Source organism: Pristiophorus japonicus, chromosome 14 (assembly GCF_044704955.1).
Source record: "Pristiophorus japonicus isolate sPriJap1 chromosome 14, sPriJap1.hap1, whole genome shotgun sequence".
Taxonomy (NCBI): domain Eukaryota; kingdom Metazoa; phylum Chordata; class Chondrichthyes; family Pristiophoridae; genus Pristiophorus; species Pristiophorus japonicus.
In genome coordinates, this window is record NC_091990.1 from 146,106,165 (window position 1) to 146,131,942 (window position 25,778).

The 25,778-nt window shown below is 43.8% G+C and overlaps 1 protein-coding gene across 5 annotated transcripts in view; it reads left to right on the forward strand.

Annotated features, from left to right (window-relative positions):
• The window catches only part of alkbh3 (alkB homolog 3, alpha-ketoglutarate dependent dioxygenase), a 103,337-nt gene that overhangs the window by 11,757 nt on the left and 65,802 nt on the right, over positions 1–25,778 (forward strand). For all 5 annotated transcript variants that reach the window (XM_070899673.1, XM_070899674.1, XM_070899675.1 and 2 more), the window contains exon 3: positions 9,031–9,128. In XM_070899673.1, the coding sequence (XP_070755774.1) occupies positions 9,031–9,128 (98 nt within the window). The remainder of the gene's footprint in view (positions 1–9,030; positions 9,129–25,778) is intronic.

A 25,778-nucleotide genomic window follows, 5' to 3' on the forward strand; every position in this document is an offset into this window, starting at 1 on the left:
TGCTGCTATGGAAACTTATGTTCACAGCACGTTAGCATTGCTGTACAGCTGCTGTTTGGTAAGTTATGCAGCCTGAGAGCATAGTGCTAGAGTATCGGATTCTGAATTAGGATGCCCAAATTTGCATTGCAATCTCAACTGACAGAATTGGGATTTTCCCATTGAGATCACCAGGGGAAGAGTGGGTCCCTTTTCCCTTCCTCTTCTCTCTGCATTCCCCCCTCCCCCCCCCTTTGCTTAAGGGCAGAACTTGCCAGAATGACTGAAGCATTGATGTGTAATGATGCGTACAGGATGGAACATTCAGCTCTCCTGATCAACGATAATGGATATGAATTGTGGAGGACGTAAGTGAATGATTGAAGAAAATTTAAGACTATAATTTTCTAACATTCAATGATAAGTGTAGGGGATATCAATCCTGCACAAGCTACCCAAAGAGATATGTAATTTGATGGGTTTCAGTACCTAACTAGTTAACATTTTCTGTTAATGTGTAAAATGATAGTGACGTCAATACTTTATTGTGATGTCATTACTGTGGCAATGTAATTTTCTTTCTTGCTTTTGGGACAACACAAATACTGTTAAGTGTCATGTTTTGAAAAAATTAGATGAAAACACCATCCTGGGGTCCAAACGACACATAAGTGGATCCCCTGTAGACTCAATAGCATTTCTGCAACATAATGAAAAATAGAACATTTTATCAAAAGAATGTAATTGCCTTCTCAATTTTCAGTTATGCATCATTTTATTCAACACAACAATTGTACCTCATCATTTTTTAGATGTTTTTAATCCCCTTCTCCTTGCGCCTCCCACACAAGTGATCTGTTCCAAGCCCCTGCTAATGTTACTGTTAAGCCAACTATTAGCAGATAGTCTGGAATGGCTCACTTTAATTTTTCCCTCGCCAGTTACATTTAAGGTTGGGAATTGCAAGTGTGAACTTTTAATCTACCCTTCCATGGTATTGATGCCGAATCACTCAGTCGTTTGTAAATGTCATATTATCAGTCCTGACAAAGTCTACAGCTGAAACCTTCAGATGCTGAAGAATATACTGTATTTTTCAGCATGTTGTGTTTGTATTTCCTATTTCCAGTATTTGAAGTTTTTGCTGTTTTATGATTTTTTTGTAAATGTCAGGATTTAAAACCGATGTAAGTTGCTATTCAAACCCTGTGCCAGCCTCCCAAGTATTTGCTTGGATTATATAACAGAATCATAAAAGGTTTCACTGGGTATGGCAGAAATATTAAATGAGTACTTTCCATCGGTGTATCCATAGGACAATTGAATACAAGATGATTTATACTGTTTTACCCATGTACAAGATCTTAGTCAAGCCGCACTTGGAATAGTGTCCAGTTTTGGTCTCCTCACATGGTGGGTGATATTGAGGCTCTGGAAAGGGTGTAGAGGAGGGCCACTAGACTAATTCCCAGTCTAAAGCATCTTGGTTATTAAGATAGGCGGAAAGTATGGCGGAGAGGCACTGTTGGTGCGAATACACGACCTCATCTCTCTCATCTGGAGGGAGGAGAGCATGCCGGGAGATCTCAGCGATGCAGTGATCATGACCATCTTTTAAAAAGGGGACAAGTCCGAATGCGGCAACTACAGAGGAATCTCCCTGCTAACAGCCACTGGGAAAGTTATCGCTAGAGTCCTCCTCAACTGTCCTCTCCTTGTGGCCGAGGAGCTCCTCCTGGAGTCACAGTGTGGATTTTGTCATCTACAGGGCACAACGGACCTCATGATATTTGCAGTGTGACAGCTGCAGGAAAAATGCAGGGAACAGCGTCAGCCCTTATACATGGCCGCCTTTGACATTACAAAGGCCTTTGACTCTGTCAACTGCGAGGGTCTATGGAACGTCCTCCTCCATTTTGGATGCGCCCAAAAGTTCGTCAACATCCTCTGCCTGCTCCATGACGACATGCAGGCCGTGATTCTTACCAACGGATCCATTACAGACCCAATTCACGTCCAGACCGGGGTCAAACAGGGCTGCATCATCACCCCAACCCTCTTCTCAATCTTCCTCGCTGTCATGCTCCACCTCACAGTCAACAAGCTCCCCGCTAGAGTGGAACTAAACTACGGAACCAGTGGGAACCTGTTCAACCTTCGCCGTCTCCAGGCCAAATCCAAGACCACTCCAAGCTCTGTCGTCGAGCTACAGTATGCGGACAACGCCTGCGTCTGCACAAATATAAAGGCTGAACTCCAGGACATAGTCGACGTATTTATCAACACCTACACCGAGGCGTACTAAAGCATGGGCCTTACGCTAAACATCCGTAAGACAAAGGTCCTTCACCAGCCTGTCCTCGCCGCACAGCACTGCCCCCCAGTCATCAAGATCCACGGCGCAGCCCTGGACAACGTGGACCATTTCCCATACTTTGAGAGCCTCCTATCAACAAGAGCAGACATTGATGATGAGATTCAACACCGCCTCCAGTGTGCCAGTGCAGCCTTCAGCCACCTGAGGAAAAGAGTGTTCGTAGATCCAGGCCCTCAAATCTGCCACCAAGCTCATGGTCTACAGGGCTGTAGTAATACCCGCCCTCCTGTATGGCGGGTATTACTACAGCTCTGTAGACCATGTACAATAAACACCTCAAGTCGCTGGAGAAATACCACCAACGCTGTCTCCGCAAGATCCTACAAATCCCCTGGGAGGACAGATGCACCAACATTAGCGTGCTTGACCAGGCCAACATCCACAGCATTGAAGCACTGACCACACTTGATCAGCTCCACTGGGCAGGCCACATTGTCTGCATGCCAGGTACGAGACTCCCAAAGCAAGCGCTCTACTTGGAACTCCTTCACGAGCCAAAGGTGGGAGAGGAAACGTTACAAGGACACCCTAAAAGTCTCCCTGATAAAGTGCAACATCCCCACCGACACCTGGGAGTCCATGGCCAAAGACCACCCTAAGTGGAGGAAGTGCATTCGGGAGGACGCTGAGCACCTCGAGCCTCATCGCCGAGAGCATGCAGAAATCAAGCGCAGGGAGCGGAAAGAGCGTGCGGCAAATCTGTCCCACCCTCCCTTACCCTCAACGACTATCTGTCCCACCTGTGACCGGGACTGTGGCTCTCATATTGGACTGTTCAGCTCATAAGGATTCAGTTTAAGAGTGGAAGCAAATCTTCCTCGATTCCGAGGGACTGCTTAATTGATAATTAAGATAGGCCAAAAAGAGTTAGGACTCTATAACTTAGAGAAGCGTAGATTTAGGGGGGGATCTGATTGAGGATTATAAGATCAAATCATAGAATGGTTACAGCACAAAAGAAGGCCATTTGGCCCGTTGAGCCTGTGCCGACTCTCAGTGAGTCCCACTCACCTGCCCTTTCCCTGTAGCCCTGCAAATTTTTTTCCACCTGATACTTATCCAACTCTCTTTTGACCAATAAGATTAAGTCTGCATCCACCACCCTTTCAAGCAGTGCATTCCATATTCCAACCATATTATCATCATAGGCAATCCCTTGGGGTCGAGAATGACTTGCTTCCACACTAAAAATGAGTGCTCAGGTAACTGATTAACTCATTTTAAATGGTGGAAGATGCCTTTGCGTGAATTCTTTTAACGTGGAGTGGCCGTTGCACACCAGCTACCACACGGGTTTGACGGAGCAAGGTCTTTGTCCAGTGGCACGGAGATCCAAGATGACTGGAGACCAGGTTCCGCTGCATGTGCCCACACACAAACCCAAACATACTCCTACTGTCCTCCTTCCCACAGGATCTCTACGTGGAATTCATAGTACGCAATGTGAGCCTCACAGCCTCGCTATTGGCCCGTGCTGTACCTTCCCTTGGTCTTGTCCACACTGCTCCACCTCCTGTGATCCGACCTCTCCACTCCTCTGTGTCTCGTCTGTCCTCTCCTCTCCGCTCCCAACTACTCTGCGTAAAAAAGTTTTTTCTTACATCGCCTTTGGTTCTTTTGCCAATCACCTTAAATCTATATCCTCTGGTTCTCGACCCTTCTGCCAATGGGAGCAGTTTCTCTCTATCTACTCTGTCCGGACCCCTCATGATTTTGAACATCTCGATCAAACGTCCTCTCAATCTTCTCTCTTCCAAGGAGAACAACCCCAGCTTCTCCAGTCTATCAATGTGATTGAAGTCCCTCATTCCTGGAATCATTCTCGTAAATCTTTTCTGCACGGTTTTTAAGGCCTTCACATCTTTCCTAAAGTGTGGTGTCCAGAATTGGACACAATACTCCAGTTGGGTCTGAACCAGTGTTTTATAAAGGTTCATCATGATTTTCACACTTTTGTAATCTATACCTCTATTTATGAAGCCCAGGATCCCGTAAGTCGTCTTAACTGCTTTCTCAACCTGCCCTGCCACCTTCAACGATTTGTGCACACATACCTCCAGGTCTCTCTGTTCCTGCACCCGCTTTAGGATTGTACCATTTAGTTTATATCTTCTCCTCATTCTTTCATAAAAATATATTACTTCACACTTTTCTGCGTTAAATTTTATCTGCCACGTGTCCATCCATTTCACTAGCCTGTCTATATCTTCCTGAAGTCCATCACTCTCCTCCTCACTATACTTCCAAGTTTTGTGTCATCTGCAAATTTTGAAATTGTGCCCTGTACACCCACATCCAAGTCATTAATATATATCAAGAAAAGCAGTGGTCCTTGAACTGACCGCTCTATACTTTCCTGCAGTCCAAAAAACAACCGTTCACCACTACTCTCTGTTTTCTGTCACTTAGCCAATTTTGTATCCATGCTGCCACTGTCCCTGTTATTCCATGGGCTACAACTTTGTTGGCAAGCCTATTACATGGCACTTTGTCGAACACCGTTTGGAAATTGATGTACACTAGATCAAACCTCATTAACCCTACCTGTTACCTCATCAAAGAACCCGATCATGTTGGTTAAACACGATTTGCCTGGCTTTCCTTAATTAATCCACACCTATCCAAGTGACAATTTTATCCCTGATTACTGACTGTTTCTAAAAGCTTCCCCGCTACCGAGGTTAAACTGACTGGCCTGTAGTTGCTGGGTTTACTTTTTCACCCTTTTTTGAACAATGGTGTATCATTTGCAATTCTCCAGTCCTCTGGCACCACATCCATATCTATGGAGGATTGGAATATTATGGCCAGTACCTCTGCAATTTCCACCCTCAATTCCCTTGGGATGCATCCCATCCGCTCCTGGTGATTTATCTACTTTAAATACAGCCAGCCTTTCTAATGCCTCTTTTAACAATTTTTATCCTATCAAGTGTCTCCACTACTTCCTCCTTCACTATATGGCAGTAACCTCTTCCTTGGTGAAGACAGATGCAAAGTGCTTGTTTAGTACTTCAGCCATACCCTCTGCCTCCATGCATATGTCTCCTTTTTGGTCCCTAATTAGCCGCACTCCTCTTCTTACTACCCTTTTATGATGTATGCCTATAGAAGACTTTTGGATTACCTTTTATGTTGGCTGCCATTCTATTCTCATACCCTCTCTTTTCCCTTCGTATTTTTATTTTCACTTCTCCTCTGACCTTTCTATATTTAGCCTGACTCTCAGATGTATTTAAAACCTTGCATCTGTCATACGTGCTCTTTTTCTGCTGCTTCATATTCTCTATCTGTTTCGTCATCCAGAGAGCACTGACTTTAGTTGCCCTGCCTTTCTCGCTAGTGGGAATATACTTCAACTGTACTTGAACTATTTCCTCTTTAAAGGCAGCCCATTGTTCTATTACAGTTTTGCCTGCCAATCTTTGATTCCAGTTTACCTGGGCCAGATCCATTCTCATCCCATTGAAATTGGCTTCCCCTCTGTTAGACCTTTTTACTCTAGATTGCTCCCTGTCCTTTTCCATAGAAATGAAGGGAATTGATTGTGTTCCAGTTGACAGTTTTTTTTCAATTAAACAGGTTAGGCAGGACCAGGGGTCACACATTTAAGTTGTATAAGGATATATCTAGGTTAGATGTCAGAAGGTGGTTCTTTTCCCAGAGAATAGTGGACTTTGAAACAAGTTGCCATCTCGTGTGGTGGACGCGGACTTGCTGAATCCCTTCAAGCGAGAGCTGGATCTGTTTCTGGCTGGGACGGAGATCACCTCTTACAGAAGGTAGGTACTGCAGGGAATTCAGGGCCAGAGTGATCTCCTGGACTAGTTTCGATTGCCTAGATGGATCAGAGGGAGATTTCCAGATTTTTCCCCAAATTAGCCTGGGTTTTTTCATCTTTTTTTTGCCTCTCCCAAGAGATCACATGGTTTCGGGTGTGGTGAAGTGTATATGTTTTGATACACAAGGTATCGCAGTTGTGTGGGACAGGCTCGCTGGACCAGATGGTCTTTACCTGTCCGTCATTGTTCGTATGTTCGTCACCACTGAGCTTATCAAATTCTACAGCATGGTGTGATATTTTATCAAGTTGGCGTGGGTGAATAAAACTTATATTTTCAATTTAAATTTTAAATAAAGGCGCTAAATAATTGCAAGTTGTTATTTATTTAAGATTTATTTAAGAAAAAGAATTAATGTATTATTTACTTTTTTTTTCTTTTTAGAAATTATAATCCTTTTACCATTTGGGTTAAGGGAATGCTTAAAGCTGCAATGATCCTCCTATTTACATGTTGCAGCCCTGATGCTGTTGTTTGATTACAGAACATGTCCAGATGAGGGCACCAAGTGCTTAGCAACACTAATGACAAAATTTGCAAATCACATTTTTTGAACAGTTGGATGTCTGCTCATTACTTGTGTGTGTGAAACTAACACTGCTGTGCCTGAAATAGTCATTTTTGCTTTGGTTAATGGATTAGTGTTATCTTATGTCAGGAGTTGGAAATCTTTTCACAAAAAGCACATTTTTCTTTTTTGTTGTTGTTGTGAGGGTAACGATCATTTTTTTAAAATGTATTTCTTTTCCTCAATTGTGTCTCCTCCTGCCATACAGTGTCCATGGCTGAGAGATTTGAGTTCCTCCCAGACTTCTATCATTACTTCTGGATCTGTTCATTGATATTTAAGGCCATTAAGGGAATGATTCTTCTCCCTCTGATTGAGAGCTTGGGCTCGTCTCAATATTTATCCAAAGTACTGGAGGTCAGAGCATGTACGCAACAATTTGGGGTATTGTAGATGTGAAGTCACATCTCATCTTGGTGCTGACTATGCAAGGGCACTGTAACGCACTGCTGGCATGCAGGAATTTTAAAAAGCTTATTGATTTTCCCTTTATGAAAACAAAGGAATTGGATGATATACTGTCGGTATAGAACATAGAGTGAAGGCCATGATTTCCACATGACAATTGGATGATATACTGTCGGTATAGAACATAGAGTGACGGCCATGATTTCCCACATGACAATTGGATGATATACTGTCGGTATAGAACATAGAGTGACGGCCATGATTTCCCACATGACAATTGGATGATATACTGTCGGTATAGAACATAGAGTGACGACCATGATTTCCCACATGACAATTGGATGATATACTGTCGGTATAGAACATAGAGTGACGACCATGATTTCCCACATGACAATTGGATGATATACTGTCGGTATAGAACATAGAGTGACGACCATGATTTCCCACATGACAATTGGATGATATACTGTCGGTATAGAACATAGAGTGACGACCATGATTTCCCACATGACAATTGGATGATATACTGTCGGTATAGAACATAGAGTGACGACCATGATTTCCCACATGACAATTGGATGATATACTGTCGGTATAGAACATAGAGTGACGACCATGATTTCCCACATGACAATTGGATGATATACTGTCAGTATAGAACATAGAGTGACGACCATGATTTCCCACATGACAATTGGATGATGTACTGTCGGTATAGAACATAGAGTGACGACCATGATTTCCCACATGACAATTGGATGATGTACTGTCGGTATAGAACATAGAGTGACGGCCATGATTTCCCACATGACAATTGAAAGCAGAGTTGCCCGAGACCACTCTTCCTCGGTTGATGAAAGCTAGTTTAAGAGCAGTAGTAGCAGAGGTCAGATCGAATTGCCTGAATGTAACATAGGAAGAACCTGAAAAAGGGAGGGAAATACAAAATGGAGGGGTGGGGGAGAGGGGGAGGAAGAGGTCAATTAAGGAGGATGTGACCACGTCCTTTTCACTGTCCTTTATCCAGCTGCCAGTACTTTTTCCACCTCACAGATGCCATGTTCTCCCTCAAAGACATTTGTTGAATGGGCCTAATGAGATGATAACAAGTGATTGATATTACAATAATTGACTTGAGACCCTTTTTAAAAAGCACATGTTCTGGTGGAAACTTTAGTCTGTGGGGAAAAAAGTATCAAAATAACTCAAATGCCTACATAGAAATGTCATCATCATAGGCAGTCCCTCGAAATCGAGAAAGACTTGCTCTCCACTGTAAGTGAGTTCTCAGGTGGCTGAACAGTCCAATATGGGAATTGCAGTCTCTGTCACAGGTGGGACAGACCGTGTTTGAAGGAAAGGGTGGGTGGGAAGTCTGGTTTGCCACATGCTCCTTCCGCTGCCTGCGCATGTTTTCTGCATGCTCTCACGGCGAGACTTGAGGTGCTCAGCCCCCTCCCGGATGCTCTTCTTCCACTTAGGGCGGTCTTTGGCCAGAGACTCCCAGGTGTCGGCGGAGATGTTGCACTTTATCAATAAGGCTTTGAGGGCGTCCTTGAAATGTTTCCTCTGCCCACCTGGGGCTTGCTTGCCGTGTAGGAGTTCCGAGCAGAACGCTTGCTTTGGGAGTCTTGTCGGGCATACGGCATACCCGACACACAGAAATGTAGTCTTGTTAGAATATGCATCTTAGAGGGTGAGTGTATGCAAATTTTTGATTTTTAAAATGTTGCATTGATGGGACACCCTGTATCTTTCGTGTATTTAGAAATGTCGATTTTGAATATAATAAGGAGCATTTTGTGTTTGTAATATCTGCATTTTAAAGTGTAGTGTGACCCATTTACTTTTAGCTAGCAGACATTCTTCAGAAAATGATGTTGGAGCGCATTGGCCAGCGAAAGAACAGGCTGCAGCTGATAGAAGATTTGTCTTTCAAGATCCAACAGAGGTAATCTAAAGAATGGAATGTTTTTTTAAGTTTGTGATCCTATCTTGCTTAGTACATTGGGTCCAATTTTACAGGCAGTATGATGCAATCCACTGACGTACAGACCACTAATATCCAAAGTGCTCGAGAATTAAAAGCGCCTTTCATGAATAGAGGCCAACTTTATATTTTGCTTGATACAGACAAGCAACAAACTTACCAGAAATGAAAACAGATCCCTGCATTCACTCCACAGGTAAACTGGGAGCAAGAAGGCAGGAGAGGTACATATTTCCCCAGGCAGGATGGTCTTTGCAAGCACAGTCACACTTTTCACATGGGAAAAGAAAGTGCATATATGCTGCTCCTTGATTATTGCTTAATGCAATAAAAATCTGTTTTAAAAAGCTGTATAGAAACAGAGAAAATAGATGCAGGAGTAGGCCATTCGGCCCTTCGAGCCTGCACTACCATTCAATAAGCTCATGGCTGATCATTCACCTCAGTACCCCTTTCCTGCTTTCTCGCCATACCCCTTGACCCCTTTAGCCGTAAGGGCCCATATCTAACTCCCTCTTGAATATATCCAATGAACTGGCATCAACAACTCTCTGCGGCAGGGAATTCCACAGGTTAACAACTCTCTGAGTGAAGAAGTTTCTCCTCATCTCAGTCCTAAATGACTTACCCCCTTATCCTTAGACTGTGTCCCCTGGTTCTGGACTTCCCCAACATCGGGAACATTCGTCCTGTATCTAACCTGTCCAGTCCCGTCAGAATTTTATATGTTTCTATGAGATCCCCTCTCATCCTTCTAAACTCCAGTGAATACAGGCCCAGTCGATCCAGTCTCTCCTCATATGTCAGTCGCTGTACTCCCTCAATAGCAAGAACGTCCTTCCTCAGATTAGGAGACCAAAACTGAACACAATATTCCAGGTGAGGCCTCACCAAGACCCTGTACAACTGCAGTAAGACCTTCCTGCTCCTATACTCAAAATCCCCTAGCTATGAAGGCCAACATTCCATTTGCCTTCTTCACCGCCTGCTGTACCTGCATGCCAACTTTCAATGACTGATGTGCCATGACAGCTAGGTCTCGTTGCACCTCCCCTTTTCCTAATCTGCCGTCATTCAGATAATCTGCCTTCGGGTTTTTGCCACCAAAGTGGATAACCTCTCATTTATCCACATTATACTGCATCTGCCATACATTTGCCCACTCACCTAACCTGTCCAAGTTACCCTGCAGCCTCTTAGTGTCCTCCTCACAGCTCACACTGCCACCCAGCTTATTGTCATCTGCAACTTGGAGATATTACACTCAATTCCTTCACTACATCATTAATGTATATTGTAAATAGCTGAGGTCCTAGCACTGAGCCCTGCAGCACCCCACTAGTCACTGCCTGCCATTCTGAAAAGGACCCGTTTATCCCGACTCTCTGCTTCCTGTCTGCCAATCTGTTCTCTATTCACGTCAGTACATTACCCCCAATACCATGTGCTTTAATTTTGCACACCAATCTCTTGTGTGGGACCTTGTCAAAAGCCTTTTGAAAGTCTAAATACACCACATCCATTGGTTCTCCCTTGTCCACTCTACTAGTTACATCCTCAAAAGATTTTCGAAGATTTGTCAAGCATGATTTCCCTTTCATAAATCCATGCTGACTTGGACTGATCCTGTCACTGCTTTCCAAATGTGCTGCTATTTCATCTTTAATAATTGATTCCAATATTTTCCCCACTACTGATGTCAGCCTAACCGGTCTATAATTACCCGTTTTCTCTCTTCCATCCTTTTTTAAAAAGTGCTGTTACATTAGCTACCTTCCAGTCCATAGGAACGGATCCAGAGTCGACAGACTGTTGGAAAATGATCACCAATGCATCCACTATTTCGAGGGCCACTTCCTTAAGTACTCTGGGATGCAGACTATCAGGCCCTGGGGATTTATCGGCCTTCAATCCCATCAATTTCCCTAACAGGATTTCCTTCAGTTCCTCCTTCTCACTAGACCCTCGGTCTCCTAGTATTTCCGGAAGGTTATTTGTGTCTTCCTTCGTGAAGACAGAACCAAAGTATTTGTTCAACTGGTCTGCCATTTCTTTGTTCCCCATTTATAAATTCACCTGAATCTGACTGCAAGGGTCCTATGTTTGTCTTCACTAATCTTTTTCTCTTCGCATATCTATAGAAGCTTTTGCAGTCAGTTTTTATGTTCACAGCAAGCTTACTCTCATACTCTATTTTCCCCCTCCTAATTAAACCATTTATCCTGCTCTGCTGAATTCTAAGTTTCTCCCAGTCCTCAGGTTTGCTGCTTTTTCTGGCCAATTTATATACCTCTTCCTTGGATTTAACACTATCCTTAATTTCCCTTGTTAGCCACGGTTGAGCCACCTTCCCCGTTTTATTTTTACACCAGACAGGGATGTACAATTGTTGAAGTTCATCCATGTGACCTTTAAATGTTTGCCATTGCCTATCTGCCGTCAACCCTTTAAGTATCATTCGCCAGTCTATTCTAGCTAATTCACGTCTCATACCATCGAGGTTACCTTTCCTTAAGTTCAGGACCCTAGTCTCTGAATTATGTGTGTCACTCTCCATCTTAATAAAGAATTCTACCATATTATGGTCATTCTTACCCAAGGGGCCTCGCACAATAAGATTGCTAATTAGTCCTTTCTCATTACACATCCAGTCTAGGATGGCCAGCCCTCTAGTTGGTTCCTTGACATATTGGTCTAGAAAACCATCCCTAATACACTCCAGGAAATCCTCTTCCACCGTATTGCTACCAATTTGGTTAGCCCAATCAATATGTAGATTAAAGTCGCCCATGATAACTGCTGTACCTTTATTGCACGCATCCCTAATTTCTTGTTTGATGCTGTCCCCAACTTCACTACTACTGTTTGATGGTCTGTACGCAACTCCCACTAGTGTTTTTGCCCTTTGGTATTCCGCAGCTCCACCCATACAGATTCCACATCATCCAAGCTAATGTCCTTCCTTACTATTGCGTTAATTTCCTCTTTAACCAGCAACGCTACCCCACCTCCTTTTACTTTCTGTTTATCCTTCCTGAATGTTGAATACCCGTGGAAACGGAGTACTCAGCCTTGGTCACCCTGGAGCCATGTCTCCGTGATGCCAATTATATCATATTCATTCATTGTTGCCTGTGCAGTTAATTCGTCCACCTTACTACAAATACTCCTCGCCTTGAGGCGCAGAGCCTTCAGGCTTGTCTTTTTAACACACTTTGCCACTTTAGAATTTTGCTGTAATGTGGCCTTTTTGATTTTTGCTTTGGGTTTCTCTGCCCTCCACTTTTACTTTCTTCTTTCTATCTTTTGCTTCAGCCCCCATTCTACTTCCCTCTGTCTCCCTGGATAGGTTCCCATCCCCCTGCCATATTAGTTTAACCCCTCCCCAACAGCACTAGCAAACACTCCCCCTAGGACATTGGTTCCGGTCCTGCCCAGGTGCAGACCGTCCGGTTTGTACTGGTCCCACTTACCCCAGAACCGGTTCCAATGTCCCAAGAATTTGAATCCCTCCCTTCTGCACCACTCTTCAAGCCATGTATTCATCTGAGCTATCCTGCGATTCCTGCTCTGACTAGCACGTGGCACTGGTAGCAATCCTGAGATTACTACCTTTGAGGTCCTACTTTTTAATTTAACTCCTAGCTCCCTAAATTCAGCTTGTAGGACCTCATCCCATTTTTTACCTATATCGTTAAAGTATCGTACTGTGAAGGTTTCCATGCAATCTGTTGTCAGTCCCAAAGCACAGAATAGTATTAATTTATTAATCTTGGACAATTCAATTCAGTGCTTTTTATTATGTATCAAGTCACAATGCTGGTTAACATTGATTTAAATGTTAACCAATGGCATTGATGTGATACAAAATGTTGAATATTCTGTGGGATATGTTCTTGATGCATGTTAGTTGCTCCCCAATTTTCTTGTTTTTAACAAATCGCAAATGTAAATCACGCCACTGTACACATTCCTGTCATGTGTTTAAAGGGCATAGGATGTGCATCGTAAATTATTTAATGCTTTCTGCTTAGCTTTGCACATGGCAGTATGTCTTGAGGATTCATTCGTTTTCGAACAGTCTGTAATCCAAGTGGATATAGAAGGTTTGATTTCAGCTGTGTGTTTTTAAGAACATCTAAAAGGCTTGATGGCTAGAATTGTATGCATGAAAACACACATATGGCTTGTTTATCAGAATTTTAAAGAGGGAAGATTCTTGATCTTATCAGCCTTCTATAGTACAGAATTGCTTCAGGAAACAGTTCTGTTAATTAGAATTTTTGCTCTTTGGCTGTAAAAATCACTGCACATATGTGTTTTATATTTTTGCTGTCTCTGCTTTGGCTTTTGGTACTGATACCAAAGGCAGAACCTGGGTTTGTGCTTCTGATATTCAGTAAGCCACTCCAATGTGGGCTCCTTGGGCTGGAATTTGGTCAGCATTTCCACTGGGCTTTTCGGCAGTATTCCTATTTTTTGGTTGAAAACCACCCGGTGCAAGTTTGATCAAAGTGTTCCGCCGGCAGTTTCGAAATACCGCTGGGGAGCGGACTGTCGGCATGCAACACTGAAAAAAACGCATCCGCTCAAGTGTGGTGGTAGTGGTGTTCTGTAGTTGCTGAAACAAACACTGCCCAGGAGAAACCAGCCGGAGCAGCCCTTCGATCAGCGGTAGGTATGAAACCCTACAAAAAAAGGTAAGTGAAAGGTTTTTTTACATTCTTTTGCAGCAATTCACTGGAAAAGGGTCCCGTGAATGTTTTCCAATTTTTGATTTTTTTTTGTTATTTTGAAAAATTTTCCCCCTCCCTAGGCCCATATTTTGACTAAATACCACTCAATTTGACAAGATCGCGTTTTCCGCCGAGAATCCACGTGGAACACCGATTTTTCCATTTTTTAATCAATTTTCCGCCGTTCTTAATTGAATAATCTTAGCCGTTTTTTGGGCGGTAGTCCCGTGGTGGCAGTTTTTGATCAAATTCCAGCCCTTTATAAATCACTACACATATAGTGGTAAAAATAATCATATGAATGGGTTAATTTGTTCCTGCTATAAAAGGGGCTATTAGAAACTACTCGATGATTTTATTGATTTTTTTAAAACCAAAAAAATCATTAGTATCTGCATTAACATTATGAATATTGAGAATTATTAAATTGGATACTCTGAAATTGCTATCTTGCCTTTTTTATTTTGCTTCCTAAGTGGTGCCTACATTTTGATGAAAGACAATGATTAATGTTTGATTGATGTGGATAATTAATGTTTAAGTACATTGCTGTGATGATTGGATGAGTTCGGTCACAGGTAACTTCAAGTGAGTAACTGTATGTTGTGTGGGTGTGTGACAGCGTGGGCAATAGTGATGCATTGAAGAGGTAACTGTGTGGGCGACAGACTGTGGGTGACTTGTTTACCTCTGATTCAGAATAGAGAGAATATGGTTATGTTTTGAGGACTTAGTGACAAGGACATGTAGTTTTCTCTCTCACTTCTAGAGATGACCTTCCAAATGATTTCTATTCCTAATGTTTTGTAGAAACAGAATTTTCTTTAAATTCTCTCTCTCTCTTAAATTAAACCAGCAAAACTGATAATCTGCCTCTCAGAAGTCTTTCTGTTTTGAGGGCATACAAGTGACCTCTTACCTGTGCTAATGTTGTAATTGGGTTCTCTTGCAACTCAACCTGCAAATTCTTTCCTCCTTGTGGGGAAGATCTGGTACCCACCCCATTAGTAGAGCTGAGACAGGGAACTATGAGTATAAGTCTACATCCTACCCACTGTGCTACGCTTGTTAGTGTACCAATATGATGTAGTGTCAGCTGTGGCTCAGTGGGTAGCACTCTCTCCTCTGATTTAGAAGGTTGTGGGTTCAAGTTTCACTCCAGAGACTTGAGCAAAAAATCTCGACTTACACTCCAGTGCAGTACTGAGGAAGTGCTGCACTGTTGGAAGTGCTGTCTTTTGGATGAGACATGATACCGAAGTCTCCTCTACCCTCTCAGGTGAACGTGTAAGATCCCATGGCACTATTTCGATGAAGAGCTGGGGAGTTATCCCCGGTGTCCTGGCCAATATTTATCCATCAATCAACATAACAAAAGAAAACAGATTATCTGGTCATTAGCACATTACTGTTTGTGGGAGCTTGCTGTGCACAAATTGGCTGCCGCATTTCCTACATTACAACAGTGACTACACTTCAAAAGTATTTCATTGGCTGTAAAGCACTGTGGGATATCTGGGTGTCATGAAAGGTGTTATATAAATGCAAGTCTTTTCTTTTTAGTTGTTGACCACCCGAGATTTCAGTTTTGTTTTTCAATTTTACATCTCAGTTTTTTTCTCGTGCTTTTCCCAGGTTGTTAGAAAATGCCCGAGTTGACGTGGTGGTGCACACCCTTCATCTCTGAGGAAGCACCTGGCCTCCACTTGGCTCCACTCCTGAGAATTTGACATGTAAACAAGTGCACAATTGGTCAGTTTAAAAGCAGCTTTGGGATCAGGCCTCTCCTTTGAGGAATGGTGTATAGCATGGAAGGAATCTAAAAGGGAAAAAACTCAGTAAGGATAGTGTTAGAGTTGAATATATAAGTACCATCTTTTTTTCAAAATAATTACTGTACAAAATTACAGACACAAAAGATGTAGATTCATATAATCAGGTTGACCTTTTGGAAAAGTTTGACATACTTCAGGTTAAGGACCTTAACCTTAAATATACAACCACAAATTACATACCCACAGGATCGGTCAACTCTTCCTGGAAAATTTTAAGAAGTTGCGAATCTCCAAAATTTGCTGGTCAATTTATACCACTTTGCCGTTTGCTTCGTACAAATGGTATCTCACCCTTAGCCGCCACGTTATTTTTAAGAATTTGCTGAATTTTCACATTAATTGCCCATTAAACATGTCGCAGAAAGTTAGGGCTCATAATTAACAGCCTAAGTACCTTTATAACAATGTGATTATTGTTAATGCAATGCCCAGAAAAAGAGAACAATTTAAACTATTGCATCTCACTCCTGCGTGCAATAAATTCTTCTTAAAGATTTTTAAAATGTCAAATTTTTAAATTGTTATCTATCTTTTTTTTTTAGCAATTAGCATTGACTTCTAGTCAACATTTGCTCCCTCCTAATCACTCATTTTATTGGAGCACCAGGAGGTGCTGAACATCAAAGTGTCACGTTTTCATGACTAAAGGACAAAATAGAAAAACATCCGCAAGCTGAAAATATAATAATGAATAGTCAACATGGATTTCAAAGGGGAAAGTGTTGCTTGACCAACCTCATTGAATTCTTTGAAGAGGTAACAGAGAGTGTAGACAAAGGTAATGCGGTAGATGTAATATATCTAGATTTCCAAAAGGTACTTTGATAAGGTACCACATAATAGATTAATGAATGAGGTCAGATCATGCAGAGTCAGGAAACAAGTAGCAGAATGGATAGCCAGCTGGCTGCAAGACAGAAAACAGAGAGATGGGGTAATGGGTAGCTGTTCAGAGTGGTAGATGGTGGGTCCACAAGGATCAGTGCTGGACACACGGTTGTTCAAAATTTATGTTAGCCATTTAGACTTTGGAATCAAAAACACAATTTCTAAATTTGTGGACCACACCAAATTGGGGGCAATACTCAACAGTGAGGGGACTGCAACAACTTACGAGAAGGCATTAATACACTTGCAGAATGGGCATATCATTGACAAATGATTTTCAACATGGATAAGTGTGAGGTATTGCATTTTGGTAAGAAAAATAAGGAGGTCATAGATTACTTGGAAAATAAGAATCTAAATGGGGCAGAGGAGCAAAGGGACCTGGGAGTACAAATAAACAAATCACTAAGTTACAATACAGATCAATAAGACCATAACAAAAGCAAACCAAGCACTGGAGTTTATTTCTAGAGGGAAAGAAGAAATGTACTGAGTTATGCAAAAGTTGTATCGAACCTTAGTAAGACTACACTTGGAGTACTGTGTACAGTTCTGCTCACCATATTATAAAAATGATATAGAGGCACTGGAGAAGGTGCAGACAAGATGTACAAGGATGATACCGGAACTGCAAGGTTTTACCTATCAGGAAAGGAAGAACAGGCTGGGTCTTTTTTCTCTTGAAGGCTAAAGTGTACCCGAATAAAGGTCTTTAAAATTATGAAAGGTTTTCATAGAGTAGATACAGAGAGAGTGGTTCCACTTGTGGGGAAGTGCAAAACTAGAGGCCATCAATATAAGATAGTCACCAAGAAATTAGATAGGGAATTCAGAAGAACCCTCTTTACCCAGAGAGTAATGAGAATGTGGAACTTGCTACCACAGGGAGCAGTTGAGGCGAATAGCATAGATGCATTAAAGGGGAAGCGAGGTAAACATTTGAAGGAGATGGGAGTAGAATCAGAGAATGGTTACAGCACAGATGGCAGCCATTCGGCCCATCGAGCCTGTGTCCGCTCTCGACAAGAGCACTTCAGCTAGTCCCACTTCCCCACCCCTTCCCCACCCCTTCCCCGTAGCCCTGCAATGTTTTCCCCTTCAGGTACTTATCCAATTCCCTTTTGATAGCCACAATCGAATCTGCCTCCACCACCTTTTCAGGCAGTGAATTCCAGATCCTAACCACTGACTGCATAAAAAGGTTTTCCCTCAAGTTGCCTTTTGTTCTGCAAATCACCTTAAATCTGTGTCCTCTGGTTTTCGACCCTTCTGCCAATGGGAACAGTTTCGCTCTATCTACTCTGAGCATACCCCTCATGATTTTGAATACCGCTATCAAATCTCCTCTCAACCTCCTCTGCTCTAAGGAAACATAGAAACATAGAAAATAGGTGCAGGAGTAGGCCATTCGGCCCTTTGAGCCTGCACCATCAATAAGATCATGGCTGATCATTCACCTCAGTACCCCTTTCGTGCTTTCTCTCCATACCACTTGATCCCTTTAGCCGTAAGGACCATATTTAACTATCTCTTGAATATATCTAACGAACTGGCTTCAACAACTCTCTGCGGTAGAGAATTCCACAGGTTCACAATTCTCTGAGTGAAGAAGTTTCTCCTCATCTCGGTCCTAAATGGCTTACCCCTTATCCTTAGACTGTGACCCCTCGTTCTGGACTTCCCCAACATCGGGAACATTCCTCCAGCATCTAATCTATCCAGTCCCGTCAGAATTTTATATGTTTCTATGAGATCCCCGCTCATTCTTCTAAACTCCAGAGAATATGGTCCGAGTCGATCTAGTCTCTCCTCATATGTCAGTCCTGCCATCCCGGGAATCAATCTGATGAACCTTCGCTGTACTCCCTCAATAGCAAGAACGTCCTTCCTCAGATTAGGAGACCAAAACTGAACACAATATTCCAGGTGAGGCCTCACCGAGATCCTGTACAACTGCAGTAAGACCTCCCTGCTCCAATACTCAAATCCCCTAGCTATGAAGGCCAACATGCCATTTGTCTTCTTCACCGCCTGCTGTACCTGCATGCCAACTTTCAATGATTGATGTACCATGACACCCAGGTCTCGTTGCACCTCCCCTTTTCCTATTCTGCCGCCATTCAGATAATATTCTGCCTTCGTGTTTTTGCCCCCAAAGTGGATAACCTCACATTTATCCACATTATACTGCATCTGCCATACATTTGCCCACTCACCTAACCTGTCCAAGTCACCCTGCAGCCTCTTAGCATCCTCGTCACAGTCCAAATACACCACATCCACTGGTTCTCCCTTGTCCACTTTACTAGTTACATCCTCAAAAAATTCTATAAGATTTGTCAAGCATGATTTCCCTTTCATAAATCCATGCTGACTTGGACTGATCCTGTCACTGCTTTCCAAATGCGCTGCTATTTCATCTTTAGTACTTGATTCCAACATTTTCCCCACTACCGATGTTAGGCTAACCATTCTATAATTCCCCGTTTTCTCTCTCCCTCATTTTTAAAAAAGTGGTGTTACATTAGCTATTCTCCAGTCCATAGGAATTGATCCAGAGTCGATAGACTGTTGGAAAATGATCACCAATGCATCTATTATTTCTAGGGCCACTTCCTTAAGTACTCTGAGATGCAGATTATCCGGCCCCGGTGATTTATCGGCCTTCAATCACATCAATTTCCCCAACACAATTTCCCGCCTAATAAGGATTTCCTTCAGTTCCTCCTTCTCACTGGACCCTCGGTCCCCTAGTATTTCTGGAAGGTTATTTGTGTCTTCCTTCGTGAAGACAGAACCAAAGTATTTGTTCATCTGGTCTGCCATTTCTTTGTTCCCCATTTATAAATTCACCTGAATCTGACTGCAAGGGACCTATGTTTGTCTTCACTAATCTTTTTCTCTTCACATATATATCGAAGCTTTTGCAGTCAATTTTTATGTTCCCAGCAAGCTTCCCCTCATACTCTATTTTCCCCCTCCTAATTAAACCCTTTGTCCTCCTCTGCCGAATTCTAAATTTCTTCCAGTCCTCGGGTTTGCTGCTTTTTCTGGCCAATTTATATACCTCTTCCTTGGATTTAACACTATCCCTAATTTCCTTTGTTAGACACGGTTGAGCCACCCTCCCCGTTTTATTTTTACTCCAGACAGGGATGTACAATTGTTGAAGTTCATCCATGTGATCTTTAAATGTTTGCCATTGCCTATCCACCGTCAACCCTTTAAGTATCATTTGCCAGTCTATTCTAGCCAATTCACGTCTCATACCATCGAGGTTACCTTTCCTTAAGTTCAGGACCCTAGTCTCTGAATTAACTGTGTCACTGTCCACCTTAATAAAGAATTCTACCATATTATGGTCACTCTTCCCCAAGGGGCCTCGCACAACACCCAGTCAAGGATGGCCAGCCCTCTAGTTGGCTCCTCGACATATTGGTCTAGAAAACCATCCCTAATACACTCCAGGAAATCCTCCTCCACCGTATTGCTACCAATTTGGTTAGCCCAATCTATATGTAGATTAAAGTTGCCCATGATAACTGGTGGACCTTTATTGCACACATCCCTAATTTCTTGTTTGATGCTGTCCCCAACCTCGTTATTATGTTTGGTGGTCTGTACACAACTCCCACTAGTGTTTTCTGCCCTTTGGTATTCTGCAGCTCAACCATACAGATGCCACATCATCCAAGCTAATGTCCTTCCTTACTATTGCGTTTATTTCCTCTTTAACCAGCAACGCTATCCCACCTCCTTTTCCTTTCTGTCTATCCTTCCTGAATGTTGAATACCCCTCGATTTTGAGTTCCCAGCCTTGGTCACCCTGGAGCCATGTCTCTGTAATCCCAATTATACCTTATTACGAATACTCCTCGCATTGAGGCACAGAACCTTCAGGCTTGTCTTTTTAACACATGTTGTTCCTTTAGAATTTTGCTGTAATGTGGCCCTTTTTGATTTTTGCCTTGGGTTTCTCTGCCCTCCACTTTTACTTTTGTTCTTTCTATCTTTTGCTTCTTCCCCCATTTTACTTCCCTCTGTCTCCCTGCATAGGTTCCCATCCCCCTGCCATATTAGTTTAACCTCTCCCTAACAGCACTAGCAAACACTCCACCTAGGACATTGGTTCCGGTCCTGCCCAGGTGCAGACCATCCGGTTTGTACTGGTCCCACCTTCCCCAGAACCAATGTCGCAGGAATTTGAATCCCTCCCTCCTGCACCACTCCTCAAGCCACGTATTCATCTTAGCTATCATGCTATTTCTACTCTGACTAGCACGTGGTACTGATAGCAATCCTGAGATTACTACCTTTGAGGTCCAGCTTTTTAATTTAACTCCTAGCTCCCATTCAGCTTGTAGGACCTCATCCCGTTTTTTACCTATATCGTTGGTACCTATATGCACCACGACAACTGGCTGTTCACCCTCCCCCTCCAAAATGTTCTGCAGCCGCTCCGAGACATCCTTGACCCTTGCAGCAGGGAGTCAACATACCATCCTGGAGTCTCGATTGTGGCCGTAGAAACGTCTATCTATTCCCCTTACAATAGAATCCCCTACCACTATAGCTCTCCCACTCTTTTTCCTGCCCTCCAGTGCAGCAGAGCCGTCCACGGTGCCATGAACTTGGCTGCTGCTGCCCTCCCCTGATGAGTCATCCCCCCCAAAAGCACCCAAGGTGGTCTATCTGTTTTGGAGGGGGATGATCGCAGGGGACCTCTGCAGTACCTTCTTCCACTGCTCTGCCTGATGGTCACCCGTTCCCTATCTGCCTGAGTAACCTTTACCTGCGGTATGACCAACTCACTAAATTGCTAATCCCGACATCCTCAACTTCGCGGATGCTCCAGAGTGAATCCATGCGCCGCTCCAGTGCCGCAATGCGGTCTGTCAGGAGCTGCAGCTGGACATACTTCCTGCATATGTAGTTGTCAGGGACATTTCCCACATAGCACAGGAGGAGCATGGCACGGTGCTGTGCTCAACTGGCATGACTTAACCCTTAAATTACTTAATTTACTTAATTTGGCAATAATGACAAAGGTTTCCTACTGATAAGAAAAAGAAAAAAGAAAAACTACTCATCAATCAGCCAGCCAATCACTTACCCTCTTGGCTGTGACGTCACACCTCGATTACTTTTTACTTCATTGTTTACTTCCCGCCTCTGCTGCAGCTAGCAGCTCCCTCTCTGCCGCTGCTCGCTCTCAGCCGCTGCCCTTGTAGTCCTGTTCACCCGCTGACTTCCTCTCGCGATGCTGCTCCCTCTCAGCCGCTGCTCGCTCCCAGCCGCTGCCCTTGTAGTCCCGCTCACCCGCTGACCTCCTCTCGCGATGTTGCTCCCTCTCTGCTGCTCGCTCTCAGCCGCCGCCCTTGTAGTCCCACTCACCCGCCGACCTCTTCTCGCGATGCTGCTCCCTCTCAGCCGCTGTTCGCTCCCAGCCGCTGCCCTTGTAGTCCCACTCACCCGCCGACCTCTTCTCGCGATGCTGCTGAGAACAACCCCAGCTTCTCCAGTTTATCCACGTAACTGAAGTCCCTCAGCCCTGGAATCATTCTTGAAAATCTTTTCTGCATTTCATATCCTTCCTAAAGTATGGTACCCAGAATTGGATGCAATATTCCAGTTGAGGCCGATCCACTATTTTCTAAAGGTGGTTCTTGTACTCTATGCCCCTAATAGAGAGTTATGCTGCTAGAGTTAAATAAGGTTAGATCCTAAGTACCTAGCCAAGAATGTTTAAACTATCATTTTAAATTGCAGTAACAATTTAGCAAGTTACCTTATTCCCAGTAACCATTTGTTGAGATCAATGCAGAATATCACTTAAATGTTAATTATAAGAGGGTGTTTTGTTCTAGCCCTTACAATACTATGTTTTTATGTTATCTCCAGCCCTACAATCCTCCGCGATATCTGCGCTCCTCCAATTCTGGCCTCTTGAGCATTCCCGATTTTAGTCGCTCCACCATTGGCGGCCGTGCCTTCAGCTGCCAAGGCCCTAAACTCTGGAATTCACTCCTTTAAGCTCTCCGTCTCTCTATGTCTCCTTAAAACTTACCTCTTTGACCAAGCTTTTGGTCATCTGCCCTAATATCTCCTTGTGTGGTTCAGTATCATATTTTGTTTGATAATGCTCTAACCCCATGAGATGTTTTACTACGTTAAAGGCGCGGACACGATGGACCGAAATGGCCTCCTTCCGTGCTGTACATTTCGATGATTCTATGAGTCTATATAAATACAAGTTGTTAACTTTAACTATACACAAACTTTGTGTAAAATAACTGATAGTCTGTGAATGTTGGAATTCTCTCTCTTTTTAAACGTTTATAAATGATTTCTTTGCTGCTAAAAAGAGGAGGGTCAAAATTAATTTTCACCAGTCGCACAGAATGGAATTCTGGCAAATCACCAACCCACTTTAGACCATGCCCGATTTTCTTTTCCATTATTTACAATGGAATAGGAAATCGGGTGTGGTGTAAAATGGGCTTCAGATTCACTATGAGCCAGTTTTGCGCTACTGGTGAAGACAATTTTCACCCTCGACATAACAAAAATTCAAACAGATTTTAAAACAAATGCAGTATAAAAACCTATCCTCTTATCTCTTCCTAGCCCCCCAAAAATGGGGGAACCAGTGGATGTGGTGTATTTGGATTTTTAGAAGGCATTCAATAAGGTGCCACATAAAAGGTTACTGTACAAGTTAAAGTTCACTGGGTTGGGGGTAATATATTAGCATGGATAGAGGATTGGCTAACTAACAGAAAACAGAGCTGGGATAAATGGGTCATTTTCGATTGGCAACAGTGACGGGTGGAGTGCCGCAGGGATCAGTGCTGGGTCCTCAACTATTTACAATCTATATTAATGACTTGGATGAAGGGACCGAGTGTAATGTTGCCAAGTTTGCTGATGATACAAAGATGTGTGGGAAAGCAAATTGTGAGGAGGACACAAAAAATCTGCACAGTGATATAGACAGGCTAAGTGAGTGGGCATAAATTTGGCAGGTGGAGTATAATGTAGGAAAATGTGAGGTTATCCACTTTGGCAGAAAAAATAGAAAAGCAAATTTTAATTTAAATGGAGAAAAATTGCAAAGTGCTACAGGACAGAAGGACCTGGGGGTCCTTGTGCATGAAACACAAAAAGTTAGTATGCATATACAGCAAGTAATCAGGAAGGCAAATGAAATGTTGGCCTTTATTGCAAGGGGGTTAGAGTATAAAAGAAGAGAAGTCCTGCTACAACTGCACAGGGTATTGGTGAGGCCACACCTAGAGTACAGTTTTGGTCTCCGTATTTAAGAAAGGATATACTTGCATTGGAGGCTGTTCAGAGAAGGGTCACTAGGTTGATTCCGGACATGAGGGGGTTGACTTATGAAGATAGGTTGAGTAGGTTGGGCCTATACACATTGGAGTTCAGAAGAATGAGAGGTGATCTTATCGAAACATATAAGATAATAGGCCCAAGTTTCGGCCTCAGTTGCTCCTGATTTTTTGGAGCAACTGGTGTAGAATGGAGTATCTTAGAAATTCAAATTCTCGGCATTTAGTTTGCTCCAGTTCCAGTCAGTTAGAACAGTTTCAGTTTGGAACAGATTTCTTTTCCCAAAAGGGGGCGTGTCCGGCCACTTACGCCCGTTTTGAAAGTTTCGGCAGTGAAAACATACTCCAAACTAACTTAGAATGGAGTAAGTGTAGATTTTTGTACGCTCAGAAAAACCTTGTCTACACTTAGAAAATCAGGCGTAGGTTACAAATCAGGCGTAGGGAATGGGGGGGGTGGGGGTTTAAAGGGAAGTTTACAAACATTAAACACTTCAGTTTTACAAATAAGGAGCCATCATTAATAATAAATGATAAATACATCAATAAATCAACCAATAAATCAATCAAAAAAAATTAATAAAAAATGAAAGAAATTTAAAAATCAATAAATAAAACATTTTCTACTTACCGACTGCAGCACCGGGAGTCCTCCAACAGCGTGCTGGGATGCACCCCCCCCCCTCAGTGTGTGTCTGTCAGTGTCTCTATCTCTCTGTCTGTCTGTGTGTGTGTCTCTCACTGTCTGTCAGTGTATGTGTTTCTGACGGCGTGGAGGGAGAGAGTGGGGCGTGGAGGGAGAGAGTGGGGCGTGGAGGGAGAGAGTGGGGCGTGGAGGGAGAGGGGAAGGGGGGAGGAGAAGGAGGGAGGAGGGGGGGAGGAGAAGGAAAGGGGAGGAGGAGAAGGAAAGGGAGAAGGAGGCTGAACGGGCCGGGCCCAAGATTTCGGGCTGGGCCCGCCCCCAGCACCGGATTTACAGGTAGGTGGCGTCGCGTCCCTGGTCCGGGGGGCGTTGGGAGCGCGGGTCGGGAGCACGGTGGCGGGGGGGGAGCGCGGAGATCGGGTCGGGGGAGGAGAGCGGGGGCCGGGTCGGGGGGGGGGCGGAGAGCGGGGGCCGGGTCTGGGGGGGGGGGGGGGGAGTGCGGGTGGGGTCAGGGGGGCGGTCGGGTCCGGGGGTGGGTGGGGAGGAGCGGGAGTCAAGTCGGGTCGGGTCCGGTTGGGAGGAAGCAAGAGCTGGGCGTGGGAGGCAGCCTTATCCACGCCGCCCCAGTGAGGCCATTCGGCCAGGGCTAGGGGCTGCGTGCTTCGGGTCCCTCCCACACAGTTTTGGGCGCCTGGAGCTACTGCACATGCACGCCCACTGTAGCAGAGGTCCCGGCACTGTTTTCAGCGCAGGGACCTCTGCCCCCCACAGTTTGTGCTGCGCCGCGCCCAGCTCCAGAGGACCTGCAGGGAGCCAGAGAATAGGTAAGTATTTTTTAGGCGCACTTTGTGGCGCGAAAAACGGGCGTCCAGGTCGGGGCTGCGCGGCCCGAAACTTGGGCCCAATGTCTCAGAATAAGGGGCCGCCCATTTAAAACACTGATGAGGAGGAATTTCTTCTCTCAGAGGGTTGTAAATCTATGAAATTCTCTGTCCCAGAGAGCTGGGCAATTGAATATATTTAAGGCGGAGATAGACAGATTTTTAAGTGATAAGGGAATAAAAGGTTATGGGGAGCGGGCAGGGAGCTGAGTCCATGATCAGATCAGCCATAATCTTATTAAATGGCGGAGCAGGCTCGAGGGATCAGGTGTCCTACTCCTG